Genomic DNA, 22,401 nt, shown 5'->3' with positions numbered 1-22,401 from the left:
TCCTTCTGTAAAATCATTACTGTAACAATAATCAGAGAAGACCAGCCAAGAGTGTTCATATAAAAGCAAATGTGAATGGAGAGACTGAGAAAACAGATTCACTTGTCCAAAAAGCAGAAGAGCTGCTCTTTGGTTTCTAAGATATAATGAACCATGCTCTTTTTGGAATATACTTGAGTATTATGGATATCTGGTCAGTCATCCTAATAACCTCTAAAACCAGAACTATAGCAAGAACTACTCGCATCACAACAGACTGCGCTTGGCGATCAAGGACAACCATCTCACCTAGAATGTTTTCCTGGGCAAATGTGGCCAAGCTCCTAATTTTACAGGCAAACTTCTTACATCAGTCTGATGTTTTCCTGCCTTACATGAGGAAGAACTGACACTTTCTTTCTCTAGTCACACCGCCCCTCTGCACCTCTTCAATTAAGACATTATTTATATCTAATGAACTGGCCAAACACTCTCAACTATTCCTTGTTGAAAGAATAAAACAAGACAATCATTGAAAAAACACTTTACCCAACCTGACTGATTTTGAAACATCCAGTACAATCAACTACCGCTGACTGTATCAAAATAAAAGCATATAACAGAGAATAAACTCTTCCAAAGGCAAACAAAATACTGATTCATAGTTATTAATTACGCAGAAATGAATGGAGATGTTAGTTTAAAAGCACGTAACTGACATTTGAACTTTCTTCAGAAAAGCTCAGCAGCTGGGAAGCCTAATTGTATTTCCAGCAAATCTAATTGTGTTTCCTGACTCTAGGGGACAGGAACTCCCCTGACACTGATGACTGACAGGACTGGTTCTGCTTTCAATCCTACGAGTAAGCAAAAATACCCAGTTCTGTGAAACTCAGCGTGAAAAACATCCACTGCTTCCACTGGTATCAGCAGCAGCTGGAAGTGCTTGATACCTCATAGAGGCAGTCAGCACTACCTGCAATGGGGTCATTTGCAGAAGTCACTTGCACAGGTACAAAGTACTCACAGTATCTGCATTCAGCAGCAAGCATTCAGATGCAGAGCTTAAACCATACAGCTAGCCTTTGTGAAGTACCAAGTATCTTGCAGTACCAAAGAAAACAGAAGATTAGAAGGCATCCAACATTTCTAGTGTTACTGATGCTAACTTAGAGCATTTCAAAACCTACTTCCTGGTTCTGAAATTGTTTATTGGTTCAGGAACAAGTTTTAGAATTTTTACTCAACTTTTTGTGGGTAGTTTCATCATTACAATGTTATAATTGATCCAGTCAAGACCACTAAATCTCACCTTTCTCCTAAATATTTATTAAACATTGTTCATTATGTGCTTTTCAGATCATATAATCAACCACACATAATACAAAAAACAACTAGAAATTATTTGCTTTACAAACAAGATGTATTTTAGGTGCCAAACGAAGTATTTATAATTCTTAACATCTCAAATAAGCATTCATTATAACTTCCCTTTCGAGAGCCTTTGTAATGACACCAATCAATAGTGATTTAAGAAGTCTGATATAATTGGCAGCTTTGAAACTTCAGTAAAGACAGATTATAAAACTTAGTCCTGCAACTTTCCAAAATAGTAGTTGCCTTCCCACTAGTATAATTAATTTATGACACACTGATTGTTTCAGAAAAAATGTTATTTCAACTTCTTAAGGACCTTTTATACAATTCTGAGTTCAAGATCTTGGTCAGTCTTCCTAGTTCACCCTAGAGTTTAAAATGTCTCCTAGTTATCCCCAGAAACTTTTCAATCCTCATTCACACGTGCAACAAAAGAAATGAAATTATCTTTTGTTCATGCTTCCTCACTGTTGGTTTACACAGAAACAGTTGCTGCTCTGGGAGAAAGCTATTACTCTGTGAAACTCAGCAGTTACCACATCTATATTAGTCCTGTACTTACTCATCTGTGATGTTCAATTTCCTGAGGTTTTATTCCACTTTGGTAAATTTTTTCCAGGTGAAATGAAAAAGGATCAAAGAGGGTCAGGTGGGGGAATATGCTGAGGAGAGGTACTGAAGGGCTGTTTTAATTTACTGCAATGAATGCAAAGGCATAGAGAACCACCCCAATAGAAAGTAGCTCTATAACACCAGGTAAACCGATTTACAGATTGGACATAACAGGAAGATTGGGCAAGCAGTTTTCATATGGAAACAAAGAAGCTGTTGTGCCAAATTAACCTAAGTTAACAATGCCATAGAAGTATTTCCCAAGCGATGAAGGTGGACACCCATATATGTAGTATGTTTAGCAGTGTATCTGCTGTCTTGTGCGAGTGTTTCATCAGCAGATGCTTTACACTGACAGAGCTACTACGGAAGCAACATGACTCACAGAAGCATCTTTCTGGGGAAGAGTTAAGACACCCTACACTTATCAGATCCACTGAAGTTGCTACCTAGTTCTAATGCCCTTTGATTTTGCAAACTATTTTGTCCCAGAAACTTCAACCAAAAAGAACAAAAACCTAAAACTTTTTTGACAAAAGTTTTTAATTAGGTAAGACAACACCACAGCGTGTGAGGCATTTGTGTTCACTAGTATCTACAGAAATTTAAAGTGCTTAGAACATCACCAAACTAAATACTTCACTACAACAACACTGTATGTATGCTCACACTCTTCCAAAACTGAAAAAAAAAAGCAAAACTCTCGGAAAAACTATGGATTAATTGCTTTCTGAAGTTCACCAGCACCACTGACTGATGATAAAAGCGAGACCCATTAGAATTACAGAAAGACCTGAGTCTCGCATGTTTATTTTTTCAGGCAGATCAGCCCCATGACATGATGTATTTTTATGCATTCAAATGATTATTTGCAGTTTTAAATGGCTATGAACATTAGGAAAAGTAAGTTTCTACTTTCATCTGGCAAGGCAAAAACATTTTATTCTGGTTTTGAGATAACTTCTGGTAAAAACAGATGTTTTAGAACTAGTAGTAATGCAAGTATAATAACGTTCACACCATTTCCACCTATAAAATATAGTTTGCCCTGTCAATTTTAAGATGAAAGACTTTAAGTTATTAAGAATTATGCATAGCCAACAGAGTGCAGCAGCTGTGCTACAATCATGTCTAGAAGGCTTGACCTTCATAAGACAAGATCATATAAACTGAACTTGCTGTATGACCTTTACTACTATTATTATATTGTGTATTTTTCACAGAAGAAAATACACAATTCTTAAAAAAAAAAAAAAAAAAAGAAAAAGAAAAAGAAAGAAAATATCCATTATGGCTACACTTTCTGCCAAAATGAGTGGCTAGCCTCTAAACCTTGCAAGAATCCCTTTTGCTGCTGTCATGAAGGCAGGTGCCACTGGATTCTGAGGTCAGTGATCCTGCTGCATGCTTAACGTGCTTTCCTCTCATTACAGCAAGAGTATCACTTCTGTCTTGTTTAAGTTAAGCTTAAGCCAGCATTTTCTAAATCTATTTGCTTATCTCATTCAGACAACCTGTCATCCCTCCAGGGGTACTGTCATTTCTTTTGGAAAGCAGCTCAAAGCAGGATGTTGTCAGCATATTAGTGGCACCACAGCCTGTGGCATCCAAGAATTCTGAAAATTTTCAATAATTACAACAGAGAGAAAATCCTCTCACACAAAGCTATGAGGAGCTGCTCCACTTATGTTAAAAAATACACGTTGTCTAGGTAGCAATGGGCTTATTTTAGGGTAAATATAAGGAAACACTCTGGTTTTATTCAGTCATAGTAGTTTTTAGAATACAAAATACAGAGAGATTTTAGTATCCTAAATCATTCATATAGCTTCATTTCAGGACGTTTTCTTTTCTTGCTATTTATCCTTTCTTTTTAATTTGATTTAAATAGATACACTAGGAATACATAGCACTCCAAGGGTTTTGGTTTTTTTTTTGTTTTTGTTTTTTGTTTTTGTTTTTTTTTTTTTTTTTTGCTTTTTCCTTGCCCATAATGCTAACTGCTGGCCAGCTAAGTACTTTTGGTTGCATTTATCCTATTCCATAGGCAAGACTATTTCTCTTTTTAAACCCAGATCCTGAAGGAATTCCACATAATACCATACTACCTGACTTTTCCTTAAAGATAACTTTTTTCATTATTTCAGAAGTAAATATTTTCTTAAGCAATAGGTTCCTCACATTATCCCTGACTATTTGTGACTATTAATAAGATTTTTTAATTTATCAAAATGCAAAATCTAGTATTTTTCAACTATTGATTCTTCGGGTTTATATGCAGAATTACATTCTATATATAGGTTAAGGCTAAAATAGGTCCACTGGGTTCAAGTTAAATCTAGAAATATATTTTTTATAATCACTACATCTATCTGTCTCCAGTGTCTGCCTTCTGATAAAACTATGATACACCATTGTTACAGCTGAAAAGATTAGTATGGTGGAAAGGTGACACAAGAGTGAAATGGAAAAAAAAGACAAGCAGGGAAAGAACGCTCACCTGTCTCTGAGGATCTAGACTCACAGGGAAAGACTCCATAAGGAAGAGATCTCCAACCAGAGATTGTTCCCTGGGGCCGTCAGTCCTTATAAATGGGGTCTGGGAGAGGTGCAGCCAGGTTCCACCCCTTCCAGTCACACAGCTGAGTTGCCTTCACATGTGCTGCTAGGGCTGACCTGCTCCTTTCCCCAGGAGATCCATCAGTGGTTCAGGCCATAACTCAACAATTACCATACAACTATATTCATGACTATTATCACTACCAATGTGAACAACCAGCACAAACAAGCCTTTTTAATTTTTATTATGAGGAAAAATAACTGAAAAGTATCCCAGGGCATCTTTACAAGTCAGTCAAATATGATTTCATGCTACAGGTGGTAAACGTTAACGTTCTCATAATAGCAATGGTCATGATCAATTGTAAGAATCACAGAACAGAAGTACCTCATATCGACTTTGTTTAGAGATATAAACAGATTTATAGTTAAGGAGGTATTTTGAGGATTTATAGTATTTGTCTTTGAGATAGCTACAATCTCCATTTCATTTTTAAATATCACAAAGTATACTTTTATTTTAAGCTCGTTTATTCTCAGTTTTCTTTCCATCTTCCTGTCTGAGAAAATAAACACAGTGGAGTGCTAGACTTTTCGTGACTCTAATTTCACAAGTGTATTGGCTGCAGAGATATATTCTTCTCTTTAAGAAAATGTTCCTTCAAGTGGAGTGTGCTATTTTCAGCACGTCCTATTAGTAAACATATTGAGCAGGAAGTACACAGACTGCAAATAAACCCAGTGACTATACACAGTGCAAATTTTATTAAACCGTTATTTATGTGAGCTTGCTATCACACTTGGGGTAGATAATATGATGAGATTCAAAGCTACCCAGTGGTTGGCAGTCATACTGTTTACATAGTAAATTTAGAATGTAAAAAGAATGATCCATTGATGTACATTAAGTATTAGAGAGATGTCAATTTGTTTTAACTACAGTTTATTAGAGATTCTTATAAATGGACCAATCTTTTCAGAGATTGTTTTAACTCAGAGACTGACTAAAATATCCACTGGTATTTACAGCATCAAGTACAAAGAATATTTCTCTTCTTATGAAAGACATTATGTTCTTCAGATCATCCTTGTTATCTTGTCTGCTTTTAACATTATATTACGTATTTCTGAGAGAGCCACTCACATCATTTGAGATACAAGATCTCCAAATGTCACTCCTGTCTTCAAGAAGGGCACATAGCAGGTCACAGAGAAACAACAGGCTGGTAGGTATCACCTCAGACCCAGGAAAGGAGAGGGTACAAAATTACTTCTGGGCAAATGAAGGACAAATTGGTCATCAGGAGTTGTCAATATGGATTCACCAAGAATTCATACCTGACCAAACTAATAAACTTCTAAGAAGTAATGAGTGGCTTAATGGATGAAGGGAGCACTTTGGAGAGTAAGACTTTCCACACTATCACCCTTAAGATCCTCACAGAGAAGCTAATGAACTGTGGGCTGTATTTACAGCCAGTAATGTGGACTGACATAAAACTGGAAGGAATGACGGATGCACCAGAGGGCTGCTGTCCAGAAGGACCTCAACAGGCTAGAGAAATGGGCTGAATGGAACCTCATGAAGTTCAATTAGTGGAAGAACAGAGCCCTGCACCAAGTGAGAATCAAACCCAGGCACCATCACATGCCAGGGTTTGTCCAGCTGGAAGGCATTTTGACAGAAAAGGACCTGAGGCTCCTGCTGGACAGCAAGTTCAGCATGAACCAGCAAAAAGTTAACTTGCAGCCAAGAAGGCCAATAGTACCCCAGGCTGCATTAGAGAAAGTATCACCAGCAAGTTGAGGGAGATGATCTTTTCTCACCACTCAATCCTAGGGAGGCCATATCTGGAATTCTAGGTCCAGTTCTGGTCTCGTCAGTACAAGAGTGATGTGGATGTTCTGGACAGAGTCCAGTATAGGACCATGAAGATGACTGAGGGACTGGATCATATCTCTATGAGCAGATGCTGAAAGAGCTGGGACTGGAGAAGAGAAGGCTCAGAGGAGATCTTATCAAACTGTATAAGTACCTGAGGTGAAGGAGCAATAAGGATAAAGCCCAGTGGTGCTGAGTGCCAGAACAGGAGGCAATGGATACCAACTGGATCAAAGGGACTCCCTCTGAGCATCAGACAGCACTGCCATGCTGTACGGTGCCGGAGCACTGGCACAGGTTGCCCAAAGGCTGTGGGATCTCCTCCTTGTGGATGTTCAGAAGCTGCCTGGCCATGGGCCTGGGCCCCCTGCTCCAGGTGTCCCTGCTGGAGCAGAGGGGGTTGAACAAGATGACCTCTAGAGGGACTTTTCAACCTCAATCATTCTGTGACACAACTCCATGACACTATGATACAGATTTCTTATTCAAAGGATGTCCAATTTTTCCTACCTCAGAAATATTTTGAGAACAAAAACAGATTTTTTAACAGGTTACCTTACATTCTCAACCAACAGTGTGATTCCTTCTCTACCTTCTCACACATCCTGTATTTCCCAGATTAACTTTAAATAAGTTTTTCATCAATGGAGTTGGACAGGCAGACATAGCTAAAAATCCATTACAGACTCAGATAGTGGCAGTGATTTCAAGTGGAAAACACCCAGACACTTATGGGTAGTGGTAAAAAGTCTTCAAGCATATACTTCCATGCTGCTCATTTCTATGTCATCTTCACAAACAGTCCCTACCTAAACTACATTTTAAATATTATGTTTGAATGGCATGACACCCAACTGAACGGCACCATAACACCATAACTGAAGCTTCCTTTTGGGGATAATTTTGGAATATAACCTTGCTATTAAAAAGAACACTTCTTACAGCCTTGAGGTATCCATAAAATCAATGAATATACAACTTAGTTCATCCCCTAGTTATTAAATAAAAAAACTGAAGAAAGTTGGTTGCCAAGGAATGAGCGTTCAAAAGATACTTCCATTATAAGAGCAACTGTAATAGTAACAGCATTCATAACTACTTTTTGGCAGCTACAGCTCAACTGTTTACAATGAATATAGTCTTTTCAGTTTCTTCAAAGCCATATGCTTCATATGAACAACAGTGATAACCAGAACAAACTTTGGCTGCATTGAGGAAACTGGAAATACAAAGACAGTATTAAGGTGCTGTGAATAAAATGCAATATTATGAGTACCTAACCATACTCAGGAGGAAAAAAACTCCACTATTAATAATATAAACAATTTAATACAAACTTCAGTACAAAAAAAAATTGAAACCAGAGTTCAAAAAATACATTGCCTAACAGAACATCAGTTTTAATGCCTATTTCTTTGTTTAATTTTGTCAAAATTTCTGTGTATTTTCAAAATGTAATTAACAGATTCCATGGTCTGTAAGTATGAAACTCCATTTAAGCAAAATATTTAAAAATAAACTAAAATTGATTCTGAATGAAATTTAAACAGTAACAACAAATATGCATGTTTTAAACCACTTACACATGGGTTCAAAAGCAAACATTTTTACGTGAACTTATAAGACATTTCTAAAATATACATCAAATTAAACATTTAAGTTCAAATAATATCAGGTCACATTTGAAATATCAGAAAATTTGAATGGTCTTTGTTCTTGACATGTCTCATTATGAAAAGAATACTTACAGCTTTATACTTTAAGTTCTACCCTACCACTGAATGACCTAGCTTTGCCAGTTTCTGTTAAATCGTAACATTTTCAGGTAGCAAGAAAAGTAAAATTTTTCATATGGCTCTCGTTGTGGCTTAGCGCTGTAAAAGGTCCATGAATGAAATATTGGCCCCATCAAAGTCAAAACTTCCCTGAACTTTGACAGAATCAAAATTTCACCTCATATCTGCTAAAGTTTTGAAGCTTTACAGATACTTTAGAAGCATGAAAAAAATGAAATGACATCTTGGTCCTTTAAAAGCTCTTCACACACATTATGTAGATTTGTATAGCATTCTATGCATGATCAATATCACAAATACCATGCATTTGCATAGACGTGCTATATATAATACTGCATGTCTCACCATTCAAGCTTGGCATGCACAGAAAACACATCTCTTTACTAAGAGTTCCGTGTGTGGAGTATTTGAACAAACAGGAAAATGGAGCAGTAGTAGTTCCTCAGATTGCATTCTAATGTAATCACGTAAGTTACTGGTAAAAAGGGTCATACTTGACTTTCAGTTTTCCGTTTACCAACAAGGGGTTGGAAAGCAAATAGTGTCAGCTTGTAAAATGCCCTCAGTAGGATGTTCTAAATGGGCAATTATTATAAACATACTCTCCAGTATGTTTTAAAGCTATACAGACATTACTTAGTCTACAGAGAGCAGCTTACTTACGTCTGGGGCTCCTTTTCATTTTGCTGTTTTTGCTGTGGTTGTAGAACGTTATTTACCAGCTCAGTGATCCCACTAAAGGGAAACCACCTGTTTAAATAAGCAAATAATGTGACTGAATAACCAATAAAACCACACTAGTTCAAATGTTTTCTTATCCAATAATAATAGAAATAGACAGGCGGAAAAGCTAGAGCCAATGGGAATGCTATAGCTGCAATACTAAATCAGCCACTACAGGTGGAAGGGAAGTAAAGTTTAACAGTTAACCAGTTCACAAGCAGGCAGCAAGAACCTACATCCAACTAAGATGTGGATGAAGTAAGAAGCTGCAGGCAGCTCTCTTACAAGCCAGTCAGGAAGCAGAAGGCAAACTAACCGCAGCCTTTCAGGTATTAGTGTAAGCTAATACCATCAAAGGTGCCAAAAGCAGAACATGGCAAAGGTAGAAAAGTCAAGCCTACTGCACTTTTAAGATATTTTACTTACTGTGTCAGCTGTGGTTTTTGCTCTTCTTTGACCCTAAAAAGATAAGTTTGCACAACTGAGTGCAATATGTCGTAAAACAACTACCCTGACGTTTTATAATCTGTATCAAATCAGTAGGAAAAGATTCTTACTTTAAGAGGAATTCCCTTAAAATCTGTGGTATGAAGTTGCATTCTGTGCTTATTTCCATTTAGGATTAAAATTTGGAAACTAAATATTTTAGTTACACATTGAAATCAGTGTGATTTCCTGTAACTGTCTTCTAATTCTTCCAACAGAAAATCATGTTAGAAAACTTTCAGCGACACATTCAGCTATAAATGCAAAGGAAAGTGTCTTGATTACATTAATTCCAATCTGTTTTCTAGATTTTTACTTTACCACCAAATTCTCTATCATAATTTAAGATGAAATTAAAACATACAGCTTCATTTTAAACGCTGCAGCATTCAAAAGTCTTCACTCTGTTTCTTAAATTGCAATTATGTCAGTGTCAGAAGACAGCATAACTCTAAAACTAAGGAGGGAAAACTAGGGAACTCTATTCTAAGGAACTAAGGAACTGAGTGAAGTTTTCTATGACTCACTAAAAGAAACAAGTAATACATTCAGTATATCTGTAGAGTACTGATTAGAATTTGTCCATCATCCTTAGAAAATTATCCTTCCTGAAATACATGCTTTAGTTTGAGTGAATAAGCAAAGGAGATTCCTTCCCAGCAAACCCAAGAACGGAGACAAACACTTACAAAAATACTTACATCCTCCAAATGCAGATATCTATCTTAAATACCAAGTTGGGATTTAGCTTTCTTTTACCTTCAGTAAAAATGAACAGGTTCCTGAATAAGCGTTCTGAATGTCCCTCTGGAGAATACTCCCTTACTTTGCCAAAAGTGAGTTCAGGCTCATAACTTAAGCAGATGTTTAACTTTGGACAGAAGATTAAAGCTCACAAAAATAGCTCCGTGTGTCCCCCTCCATATGATGCATCACAGTGACTACCGCTAAAAACAGCAGCTAGACAAGCACTCAATAAGAAAAGTGGACACTGATACACTAAAAACCTTAAAAACAGAATTTACCAGAGAAAGAAGAAACTGAACACGTAGCACACAGTGAAAAGTCTTCTAGCACAGTGTGCCTCTGCAGCATTTTAGAAAATCATATTTAAAAAAGAAATTCTGATACAAAACCAAAAAATACAGATACACTCAGAAGTTAAGAAATATGAAAATAAAAATTCTTCATGCCATTGCAATTCCGCTTGACCACGCATCTTAATTATAACCGCTTTAATCTTTAACCATGAGATTCCATACTAGTTTTTCCACCCAAAATATTCAAGGGGCAGGGAGGAAATCGAAGTGCATCCATCTGCAGCAGGCAACACTTGGAGCCTCCAACCTCAACAGTCGGAAAGCTCTATGGTGAACGGTGACAAGGAAATGGTCCTTGGAAATGGGTCCAAGGAATGGTGCCACCTTGCCACTTGCCTGGAGCTACACAGTGAAAGTGTCAGCTCCCTGGCAACTGGATAGGGAAAACTGAATACACAGTTACCCCATGGTTCCTTACACTCCTCTCACTACATAGCTCCCAAACATATTAACTGAACCTCAACTACATTGTGATTTTTTCTGTGTTAGAAAACAGCTGAGATACGAGTGTTTCGTTTATTAAGATTATAACCTATATCTTTCCTTTGGACTAGGGACCACGGTCATTTTTTGTCACATCCAAAACTGAAACCGAAATAGAATGAGATTAAATTCTGCAATAATGCACACTAATTCTGAGTGCTCCATTTGAAATCTTTGGTGTTCTTTTTTTTTTTTTCAAGAGGATTTAACATCTTTACATAATTGTATGTATTCACTGACTTCAACTGCAGCTGCAAATCCTTCGTATTTCTGAAAATCATACAGATTTTTAGTTTAGCACCATTAAATAAAAACATTGGCCATTAGCAGACACCCTGAAAACCTGCATGTGAATGGTTTTCCCCCCATTTTATAGGAACACTGTGTTCTAACTCAGGATGTAATTTGATTATGCAATTCAAAACATATCTCCTATGAAATACTCTTTTCTCCTTTTACAATTCTGTGTCTCATCCGCTATACTCTTTCCAACACTGCAGTTATGTGAGGACAAGAGCCTCCATTATTATATAACTGTGACGCAGTCCTTGAGTGCTATCCATATATCCTTCAGTCCCTGCATTAGGCAGCGCTCTTCCTTGACTTTCCAACAATGGAGCAAAAGCTATAATTTGAAATGAAATTATGAAAAAAAACCTATTGAAAAACCATGTTCTACCATATGAAGTTAAGCTAATATAGACCTCATAGCTCAACAGGCCTTTAGGTGCACAGCACACTCATCATTCGAGGTCAGAGAAATTAGAGGTAGAAGCTTTAGAAACTGACAGAAATATTAACATGCTAGATAAAATACATGGAATACATTCTAGCACAACTGTGGTTGTCTTTTTCTAGTCAAAAGAGCTCTGAAAAGACTCCAGATTCTTAAGTACAGTCTACATACTGCACATACAGTTGTACTTCCTTTGATTACAAGAAGTGCCTTGGGTTTTATGAGATAGAGTACTCCCATATTTCCCACATGTAAACTGCTTTTTCTCTTCCTTTCAAAAATCATTAACTATCAATTCTTTGCAAGAATTGGACTGACACATCAGTATAGATATACACCCATTTACTTAACAGACCAAATGAAAAAACCCACAGTGTAATTACACATTGATTCTTTCACACTATTTGTCTATATTTTGCCTCCCCCCATATCCGCCTTCTAGAAACTCCACCAAGAACAATGCCAGTCTGAGTTATTTACTAGAAATAATTTCCAATAAGTACCTGTTTAGAAAGACCACCAGCAGGCTGCAGATAATATGTCTAATCAACAGTGGCTGGGACAATATATTCCCACAGTGCAAAATATTAAGTCATTCTCTATCTATTCTCATTCTTGATGATTTCTTTCACAACAGGAATTCACTCAACACTGTGCACAAGCACCAAATTAATTCTAAAATGCTGAAATAATCTGAAGCCTTCATCAGTTAACATTCTATTTTGCATGGATCATAATCCCGTATACTGCATAATTTGCTTCACTTTAAAATAAGACAGTATTTTTCTACTTTTCAACAATAGAGAATATTAGCACTTTACACTCAGTTGACTACAACCTCTGTCCTTTGAAATGTTCATAGCACCATTTCTGTAGTGATCCTCTGCAAGCCTGCACAGTGCAAGTGCCAGACCTCTTTGATCCTTTCCAGACAGTAGCCTCATTAGGTTGGAACCTGAGTAACATTGAACACTTTTTTTAGAGTCAGATTCTCCCTGGGTACTAAAAATTTCTTCAAAGATTATGGCTAGTCTCACTGGAACAAAGAATGAATAAGAGGACAGAACAGAAAAGTGGGGGAAAAGAAAAGCAGAAGCAGGAGAGAACATAGTGAAGGAAGTGAATATATTAACACATTTTTTCTCAACTGTATAAAGTCCTAAAAATGTTCTATTCTTCAACAGACAGGAAAAATTCTTCTCTAAAATCTACTGTGCCAAAACCATACGATATTCCTCCCAAATGATGTATTGGTTACAGGATAACTAACAAGCAATCTGCCAACACACCTCTTATCCACTTTTACATGCATCAGAATTCGGGTGTCCAGATTCGCAATAATGATCCATAAAATACACCTACACCTTCTAGACGTCTGAAATTAAACAGGTACTTAATTCTCCTCCAGTGAAATCTGGGGATATCGAGACTTCAGAATGAGCCATCCTTGCCAGGAATATAATCTCAATATCAATGTCAAACACAGTACTGCACTCAAGATTCACGGCTTTGCCATCCATGGACCTACAAGCACAAGGAGGTCACATAGGTAGGAACAGTCTGAGTGCACCCAATGTCTCCTAGAAGTACTGAGCAGAGTACAAAGCACAGAACACTCCGCGCCACTTTCATTTGCAGTGTTACAGGCTGGGAGCTGCATTCCTTTGCTCAGCAGTCGGACAGCAGCTTTCTGCGCTCCCCTCAGCCACAGGAACTCAGAGCACAGCCCTCACCTTGCAGCCATCTCAGCAAGGCTAGGAGAGGCCACTGTAGGACAGTAAGCTTTTCTGTCCCTTTTGATAAAGCTGAGAAAACTGGAAATACAAATTTATTGACTGGAATTCAGATTTCCCTTGTCAAGCACTGAAAAAAAAAAAAAAAGTGTTTATTATTAAAATTAATGATATAATTGAAGTTGTCAGTAGCATTAATGAAGTCGTTGATGCTTTCGTTGATGCTTTTACAATAGCTATTTTCATTTACTTATTTTCACTGCTTATTAAATTCCAGCAAATGGGACACAACTATGAAATGTTCAGTTTTGGGAACACAGAGCCTAATGGCCCAAAACCCAAAGCAGAATATACATGGTCTCAAAGAGAAAGGCACGTTACACTTAACTTGATTAAGAATTAAGATGAGATTAAATATTAACTCACAGACCTATCTCGTTTCCCCAAAGCAAATCGTACAGGAACAATGAGAGATAGACTCCGTTCTATAAAAAGAATCTTCACATCTTGTTTCCTTTACAGATACAATACTGACACTGACCTCCAGCTGTGTTAATGGAAAAGGAAAGAACTGTTGAGTGAAGACTGTGGAAATAATTTTGTCTTAAATATAGATTTCTACTTTTATACATTAAAAAAACTGTAAGAGCAACTATCTTTCAAATAAACACAACAGCAGGAAAGCCAACTACTACACCCACACACGTTACAAAGTGAATTCATCTTAATAATGCCCTCTGAGTTTGTATTTTCTTCTTTGCATTCCAAATCTCACTATTGTGAACAACAGTATAAATCCAGAAGCTCGCTCGAGGTTCAAGACGCCAACACGTTGGCTTCAGGTGAAGACATTGTTCTCTCTTTTCAAAATTCGCTCCAATTATTAACAGATTTCAACTACTCCAAAAAGACTGGCTAATTAGAAAATCAACACAGTGAATGCAAAAACAGTGAAAAGCAAAGATTAAAGACAAAACTATAACATCAGATTATGGATTTTACGTTGGGCACTGCTATTTCTTGCTCAGCTGTCCAAAAAATGGACATACTGCTAATTGAAAGGACTGCTGTAAATCTATAACAAAGAATTCTGAATCCCTTCAGGAAACTTTTCACAAATTAAAATGCAATTACTAAATGAATATTTTCCAACAATCTTCAAACAAAAATAGAATTACCCAACATGAACTAGGCTGAAAATTACATGAGAAGGTGGTAAGGAAAGCATAAGCAAGTGATTTCACATAATTGAGCCCTTCTTAAAAATTCTGATTAATGGATGTAATACCTGCATCAGGAATCTATATATTCCCATTCTCATAACACATGAATATCACAATTTTTTTGAAGTATTTGCCAACACTAATATTTTTGTTATGTAGAAAAAGAAATCATCCCCAACATACTTTGGAAAATGACAAAAAAAAATTAAAAAATAAAATAAAATTTAAACAACATTTTGTTGCTCTTCTGCTCTGCTTTTCCCTCACCTCCTGCTTTCTTACATTGAAAATGGCATTCAGTGCATAACTGCACGGTTAGATCACTAAAGGGATACCAGTTCCAGGTGTAACGAGGGACTGTACTGAAAAATAGAGAGGTCATCTGCTTCATCCATGCTCAGAGGCTTCCACCACACTACCATAGACTGCAAGGTCCATTAATACATTTTCCCAGATTTGTTACTGTGGACTCTTTCCAAATGTTCAAATAGTATCCCAGTGATATTTTCTTGATGGTGTGACAAGCTGGAAACAAAAGATTACTGTGCAGTGATTACCAGCTCACAACTTAGGTCTGAAGATGCATGATACACAATTTATGACTTTTCTCAAATCAGCTCTTAGTAAACACAGCCACAAATATGTAAAATCAGCAAATCTCTTGAAAAAGGACACCTCTAAAGCTGAAGTTACACAACGTTAAGAGCATTTAACTCCAAGAACAGTTAGGAAGGCTGAATACAATGCCACACTATTTGGCTGAGTGGAAATTGGAAATATTTACATGTTAACTGAATTGATTATGTGAACTGATTACTCCATTGATACTAAAAGAATATTCAATTTAGAACATTAAGCTTAATTTCTCTTTATGAAGGTGAAATTTTCTTTCATATGACTGTTCTGAGGGCTCTTTAAATTTAGACAGTATAAGTAATTGAATGAAGAAGGATCATAGTCTGAACAGTACAATAATAACAGTCTTTTCAAATGGAAGATTTTACTGAAGAAGTGTTCAGGTGAGTTTCCTGACTGATTTTGACCTGATCGTAACAAAAGTATCAGCAGCTTCTGCTAAAACAACTCAAAGACCGGAGGTGAGAGGTAATTGAGCATTCAATACTACAAGCAGGTGGATAAGTTAGGCACTTGCAATACAGATAGTGCCTGTAACAGTGAATAAATTCAAAGCCCATCTAAATCCATGCTGAAGTGGTTAAACAACCTGAAGTTCAGGCTGAAGAGATATTAAAGAGTGGCAAAAAGAAAAGTCCATACATCCTTCACAAATAAGCAGATCTATGGATGATGCTTTGTAATCGTCCAGATTGAATGATCTGTCTACAAAACTCAAATGAAAATCATGAATAAACATAGTAAATTCCATATCATATTTTAGACATGACACTTGGATCATAATTAGAAACTGGATGATCAGAGCTTCCAGACAAACTAGACTTATTACTTACGACAGTAACATCTCTAGAAAAGATACACTAACTGCAGTTTGTTGCAGTTGAAAACATAATACTCAACAGCCCCATACTTGAATTTCAAACCAAGGAGTGAGGAGACTGACAGTAAGTTTTGATTCCTCCAGAAAGAGCCCAGGAAATGAGACTGCTTATCTTTGGATATGAATTCTTCAGAAGAATTTCTTTTCCTATTATTTGCTTCTAGAGTAAGATACGGTGTTCTACAGACAAACCCAGAAGCTTGTGCTTTATATGGGGCAAGCTAATCATTTCCATACCACATAAACATAATGAGTTAATTATTTTAAATAATATTTTCTTCATGAGCTGTTCATAGAAGAGTCTTTAGTTACATCACCATTTTGGTGGCCCCCCGTTCTTCCACTAAGGAACAAGGAAGTTAATCCTTTCAAGACTGGTGACAATGAACTCCAAGAGATTTTCTGGGTTCCTCCTGCTCCTTTAACAGAAAGCTCCTACACTTCTATCTTGGCCAATTTTTTTCATTTCCATTACAGTCTTGATATTAAAACCATAAATTGAGTGCCTGAATCACTACTCAGCACACAAGAAAATGAGTGAAGTACAACTGTAATAATGAATAAGTACTATACTGAATGGTATCCACCATGTTAGGTGCAGTTCCAATAATTATTTCACACATCAATGCTCTCTCTTGAAGGTTAACTAAAACTGGAAGCAGGAGGCCCTGACCAGGGAGGTGATATTAAAAGGTAAGCGTTGAAAGTCTAGTGTTCAAATCAACCGTGTTGTCTAAATTGAGCTAATGCTGCTATCTCCTATATTTAGCAAATGAGTATTTTGGTTATCACAGCGCGAGTAGGAGTTTGTAACCGTCAGCACTGCAGTCAGTTGCCATGTGGAGCGCACCAGCTGCTGCCCACCTGAGTGGCTGGTGGCTGCTGAAGGGATATACAGAAACAGCAACAACAAAAATTACGAAGCAAAAATTAATGTAAAGTTTTGAATCAAGGAAAGTTGTCAAAGATGGGCAAGAAATACAGCTAGATAATTATTTATTCTACATTAACAGGCTGTGAGCAACCTGACCTAGTGGAAGGTGTCACTGTCCATGGCAGGAGGTTTTTAAGGTCCTTTCATAGCCAAACCATTCTGTGATTCCATAAGATAAGAAAATATATTCAGTGAAGCAATGTCTCCCAATCTTAATATTCTAGAAGCTTTTTTTGTTTGTCTCATTTACTAACTCTCCTGAACTCTCCTGAGTTTTGCCAGTTTGAGCTTTTTGGGTTAAATTATCAATTGCTTGGTAGTTTTATCATCTATAACAGTTTCAAGATCAGCATCAGCTACTTTCAAAATGTCAAATTTAAAAAGTTAAAAATTCATCAAAAATTATAGCGTGTTAGAAATTTAGTGAGAGCAAAATAAAGATCCAAACAGTGCATATCAAGGCCGTCAGCTGAAAAGAGCAAGGAAGTTTTAAAGAATCCTTGAGCCTCCCTCAATACTTCTTGACTAGAAGTTTAGTTGTTCAGTCTACACTGGCTCATTTAAAGAGCAGCTCGTATTATGTATTACTAGAATGAATTTCTAAACCCAAATTCAAGGAATGAGAAACACGCAAATACCTCATTAAATTGAATTGGTTTGTACTGTAAGTCAACTCCTTTTTAGGCAAAGCAAAAAATATGCCCCAACAAATGCTGACTTTCTTCTCATGAAGAAGCTGCATTATGAGACAACAGTTTAATCGTCATCTGTCATAGCGGTATTTATGGTAATACTGTGGCCTCTCTCACACAATTTGAGAAGACCCTGCTTTTCTGTGATCCCAGAGCTCACACCATATGCAGGCCAAAAGGCCTCACTTTGGAGCCCAATACATCCCCAAGACCTGCCCACAGTGGCAGCTTCTGCTTTACTACAGTCATTAGTTTGAATTTAACCAAATTTTAGTTTTGCTTTAATTTTTTAAGAATAGCTTAACAAAGGCAATAGGAAAGAAACTATTCCTCCAGTTCCTCATCCTGAATGAGATCATCTGCCTCATGCTGTCCCAGTCCCATAACAAAAATGTTCACTGGCTCTTTGTGTCCCACAGCATCTTTCTGGTGAGCTCAGAAATGAAGGCCAAAGAGATGCTGAGTGTGCTGAAGGGAGTGCCACAGATCAACCTGCTGGGTGAGAGCCTCTGTGCCCTGGAACAGAGCCCAGGGTGCCTGCACATGGTGTGGGGAAGAGAGGTTGGATATCATGAAAAGGTTCTTCATCAGAGGATGGTGGACATGGACCAAGCTGCACAGGTCACGGCACTGAGCTGCTGGTGTTCAAGAAGCATCCAGACAATGTTTTCAGCCACATGGTCTGATTTTTGTGTGGTCCTGTGTGAAACAAGTAGATGGACTTAATGATCCTTATGGGTCCCTTCCAAATTGGCATATTCTATGATTCTATGATTCTACAGTACAATCCTTAAGATAATATTCCATTCTTATGTCTCACGTTACTTCAGAAAATTCAGGTTTCACCATACAAGACATCATTGTTTTGAGGGGGATAGATAGAACTAATTTTCTTTGTAGAATACATTCATAACCTTATCTCTACATAAAGGATAAACCTACTCAAGCCTCAGTAAATCTGCAATTTCCATGCATGATTTTAAGAGTGAACTTCAGTAACAGATTTTAGTTGTTGTCCTACACTTCTTTTCCTTGAAAAGAAAAATAAATGTTATTTTAAAAGTTGCAGGGGAGGAACAAGTGTCAGAAGAAGTCTTACACTGAGTATTTAATTCCATTACAAGGAAGCTTCAGACTACACTGAAAATTCATCTATTTTTGTACACTTGTAGGTATATCTACTCAGATATGAAGCAAAAATGCTAAAAATGTTTTATTTGAACTGGATCAGAAGGATTTTTAAGACATATTTATTATAGTGTCTGAATGGCTACTTTATTTAATGTAATTTCCATTGATCCCTAGTGGAAAGAAGAGACTTTTTAAATAGAACTTACATTTTAATCTCTTGTACAGCTAACTCAAATATTTCAGGAAGTCATAAAACAAAGTGGAAAGCCTAATCTTAAAACTGATAGAAAAGCTAGGATATTGAAATCAAACAACCATTTAATCCACTTTTGGAGAATTAATTGAATTTTACAAAATATGTTTTAAATATACGGCAAAAAAGATGGCCTTGCAAGTAATAAATGCAAAGATGTAACACTAGATGTGTAATAAATGCAAAGATGTAAATATATAGGTCACTCCGAAAGTAATGCCTTCTACCTATGTCCATGGAAACTACAACAGGTACAAAGAGTACAATAACACTATTTGACAAAGCAAATTCTCAGCTACAAAACTCTCTTCCTCAACATAGTCACCACCATTACCCATGCATTTTCACCAGCAGTGAACAGAAGCCCGCATGCCAAGCTTGCAGAAATCTGCACCAACGGAGCTGACCCACTGTTATCACCACTGCTGAAATGCACCACTCACCAGCTCCTAAGCTCACATCCACTGGTTGGTCTCCAGAAACATTCAGCAAGTGTCAATGAATGTCAATTGTTGCCATTTTTTCTGCATGGAGAAATTCAATGACACACCTTTGCTTCACCCATGCTTCCATGTCAGACACCATTTTGTCACACTGCCCCTCTACTGCCATCTGTCACACAGCCACGACATGTAATGGAATACTGGCAGCAGTGTTCAACCTCTACTGCTATATCAACATAATAAAATAGGAGGCATTACTTTCAGAGGAGAGGAGTCCTTGTTTAATTTTTGAACAAATTGCTCCAAAATAAGCAATTTTGGGGAAGGTTTTTTTGCCCCCCACCCCTTTCTTTTTCAATAGTAGATGGCTTTCCAAGCATCTCCCACTGGAAATGCTTTCCTGGACGCTTATCATATCACCAAGTGCAACAGTGAAATGTACAGTCCTGGTCTCAGTTGTCAGTGGGTGAATCAAATAAAAATTTATTTAAACTCTATAACTAATTGGAATGAATTAGCAATTACTTTGGTCTTGATAAGTCATTTTGCCCGTTAAATAACAACAACTATATTCACCAGATGGAATACCACACAAGAGACAGCAAATTAGTATTTCTCGGACTGTGATGCCTCAGTGCATGAACAAGATTGCTGATTTCTTCCAGACTGGAGGCAATTCTGAGAAAACCACTGCTTGAGAGAAATTTAAAGGAAAAAAAAAATCAATATTGTGAATTTGTTCTTGTTTTCAGCCTCTTCAGAATAAACCTCAAAAAGAGCCTCTTTGTAGAGCTGACTTAGGTCCTGCACACATTCATACATGAAGCTATGTGTAATTACAGTATATCAATAGTAATGGGAGCAATATTGGAACTTCATCAGTAAGGACAGCTTAATAAATGTTATAATACCATGATAAATACAAGTTCCTACCTACAGTTCCTACTACAAAAACTAGATTACTGTGTAATTACTAAACGGGAAATTAGAAACCAGGACAAGAAAAATAAAGGTGAAATGCAACAGTAATATAGCCTATCATTCCAAGCAAATATCGTGACAATGCCTTCAAACAGAAGGGTTTTTTTAATCTAGAAAAGTGTTATTCATCCTGACACAAAGTTTATTGTAACAATGTGCACTCCTTTAATTGGGTTTCATAGGACAGCTACTCACACGCAAGTATAATTACTCCTGCTGGCCAAACATCTAACCTCTAAGATCTGATATAAATTAACAGTGAAGGTCGATGTGAAGAAGTTGTTGAAACATCTAATTTCATTCTTCTTCCGGTTAAAAAACTTTGCAAAATGGTTTCTGAAAATAGTACAGACATTTCAGTATAAACAAAATTGTCTTCCAGAAATGGTGAAAAACTTCAATTGTGTCATTACTTTTAATAGAGATTTTGGAAGATACAAATTAACTATAATTGAAACTGTTACAGCCTTACAGTTTTCTGACTTTTTTTTTTTTTTCCCTAAATTAACTTTCCTATTCAAGCTGCACAAAATCTTCCTACAGTCAGAGGCACAGTTAAGTACCTGGGTTGGTAGCCTTTATGCATCTCCACCAAATGATGAAAATTTTACATGTGCAATTAAACATTACACTCAAATTAAATAAAATGAAATATAGTATTCTCTCAGTGATTAACATTTCATTGTTGAGTCAATAGCTGAACTTCCTGAAGGAAGTGATGTCTGATACATGGTTTTATAATGAGGAATCTTAATCTTTCCTGCTTTATTCCAAGGAAACACAGAAAACAAAGTTAGCAACCAATTAAGAACCCAGAAGAAGTCCCTCTCCCAAATATACACAGCATCTGGAACACTGATTATTTGTAAGAGTACCAAATTTTACACTACAGAAATTGGCTACAACAGTTCACATGTGCATGGAAAGCAAGAGCAGAAGAAAAGGAAGATCCCTCATAATTCTCCCAACACATCTGTATCTATACAGTAAGCATAACTTTAATGTTACCTATAGAAAAAAAATTTTTGTCAGCAATATTCTTTATAAACACAATTTATTCAAAATCTTCTGTGAAAATAATTTCTGAACTTCTAATAACAGATCTGTGACTTGCAGCTTTGAATGATCTCATAAATCTTTATTGTAAAGCAGACACTCATTGTTCTTGTTTCCAACTAATCATAAGCATTCATTCATGTCTGTTTGCAATTAGGGCGTATTTAAAGTGAACAGAACTGCCATTCATGAAGATACTATATATACATGAAAATTAGTAAATACAAAGCGACATCAAAACTAACCTTAACAATAGTCCCATGATTTAAAATGTAGCACATGGTAAACCTTGAAAAACTCACTAGTAAACTCATTTTGCAGAGTTACAACATTAGTTACTCCAAGTCCATTTCTAGTGGTAGCAGGAATCAAAATTATGTAAATTCACTGTTCTCTTAAATCCACACTATTAGTATAAATGAGAAGTAAAGGCAATTTACAGATAAATGTTTTAAAAGCAATTCTCTAGTTAATAAACCAGTGAATTTGTATACTTCTGTTTTGTAGGAACATACCAACCCCTTTCTTGAAATGAAGGAAGTACATCTATTTATGCTTAAAAAGACTGAGAGAAAATAAGGATTCTTAATCATGAAAAATCTACTCAAGATCAGCATGGGGAGTAAAGCTTTTAAAAATGCAGAAGTGACTGATGGAAGGATGTTTATGACATTTCAGTCACAGTTATTTTCATAAACCAAGGTCT

General features: G+C 36.6%; 1 protein-coding gene across 17 annotated transcripts in view; it reads right to left on the bottom strand.

Moving 5' to 3' along the window:
- Positions 1 to 22,401, bottom strand: part of RIMS2 (regulating synaptic membrane exocytosis 2) — a 436,018-nt gene that overhangs the window by 368,223 nt on the left and 45,394 nt on the right. For 7 of the 17 annotated variants that reach the window (XM_090137872.1, XM_090137865.1, XM_090137886.1 and 4 more), the window contains exons 2-3: positions 9,355 to 9,387; positions 8,869 to 8,955 (exon numbers count right to left, since the gene is read on the bottom strand). The exons of the other annotated variants lie outside the window; for them this stretch is intronic. In XM_090137872.1, the coding sequence (XP_089993998.1) occupies positions 8,869 to 8,955; positions 9,355 to 9,387 (120 nt within the window). The remainder of the gene's footprint in view (positions 1 to 8,868; positions 8,956 to 9,354; positions 9,388 to 22,401) is intronic. 17 annotated transcript variants of the gene reach the window in all.

Source organism: Phasianus colchicus, chromosome 3 (genome assembly GCF_987193195.1).
Source record: "Phasianus colchicus chromosome 3, bPhaCol1.hap1.1, whole genome shotgun sequence".
In the NCBI taxonomy this organism is placed as follows: domain Eukaryota; kingdom Metazoa; phylum Chordata; class Aves; order Galliformes; family Phasianidae; genus Phasianus; species Phasianus colchicus.
This window is presented reverse-complemented; position numbering and strand designations above follow the sequence as displayed.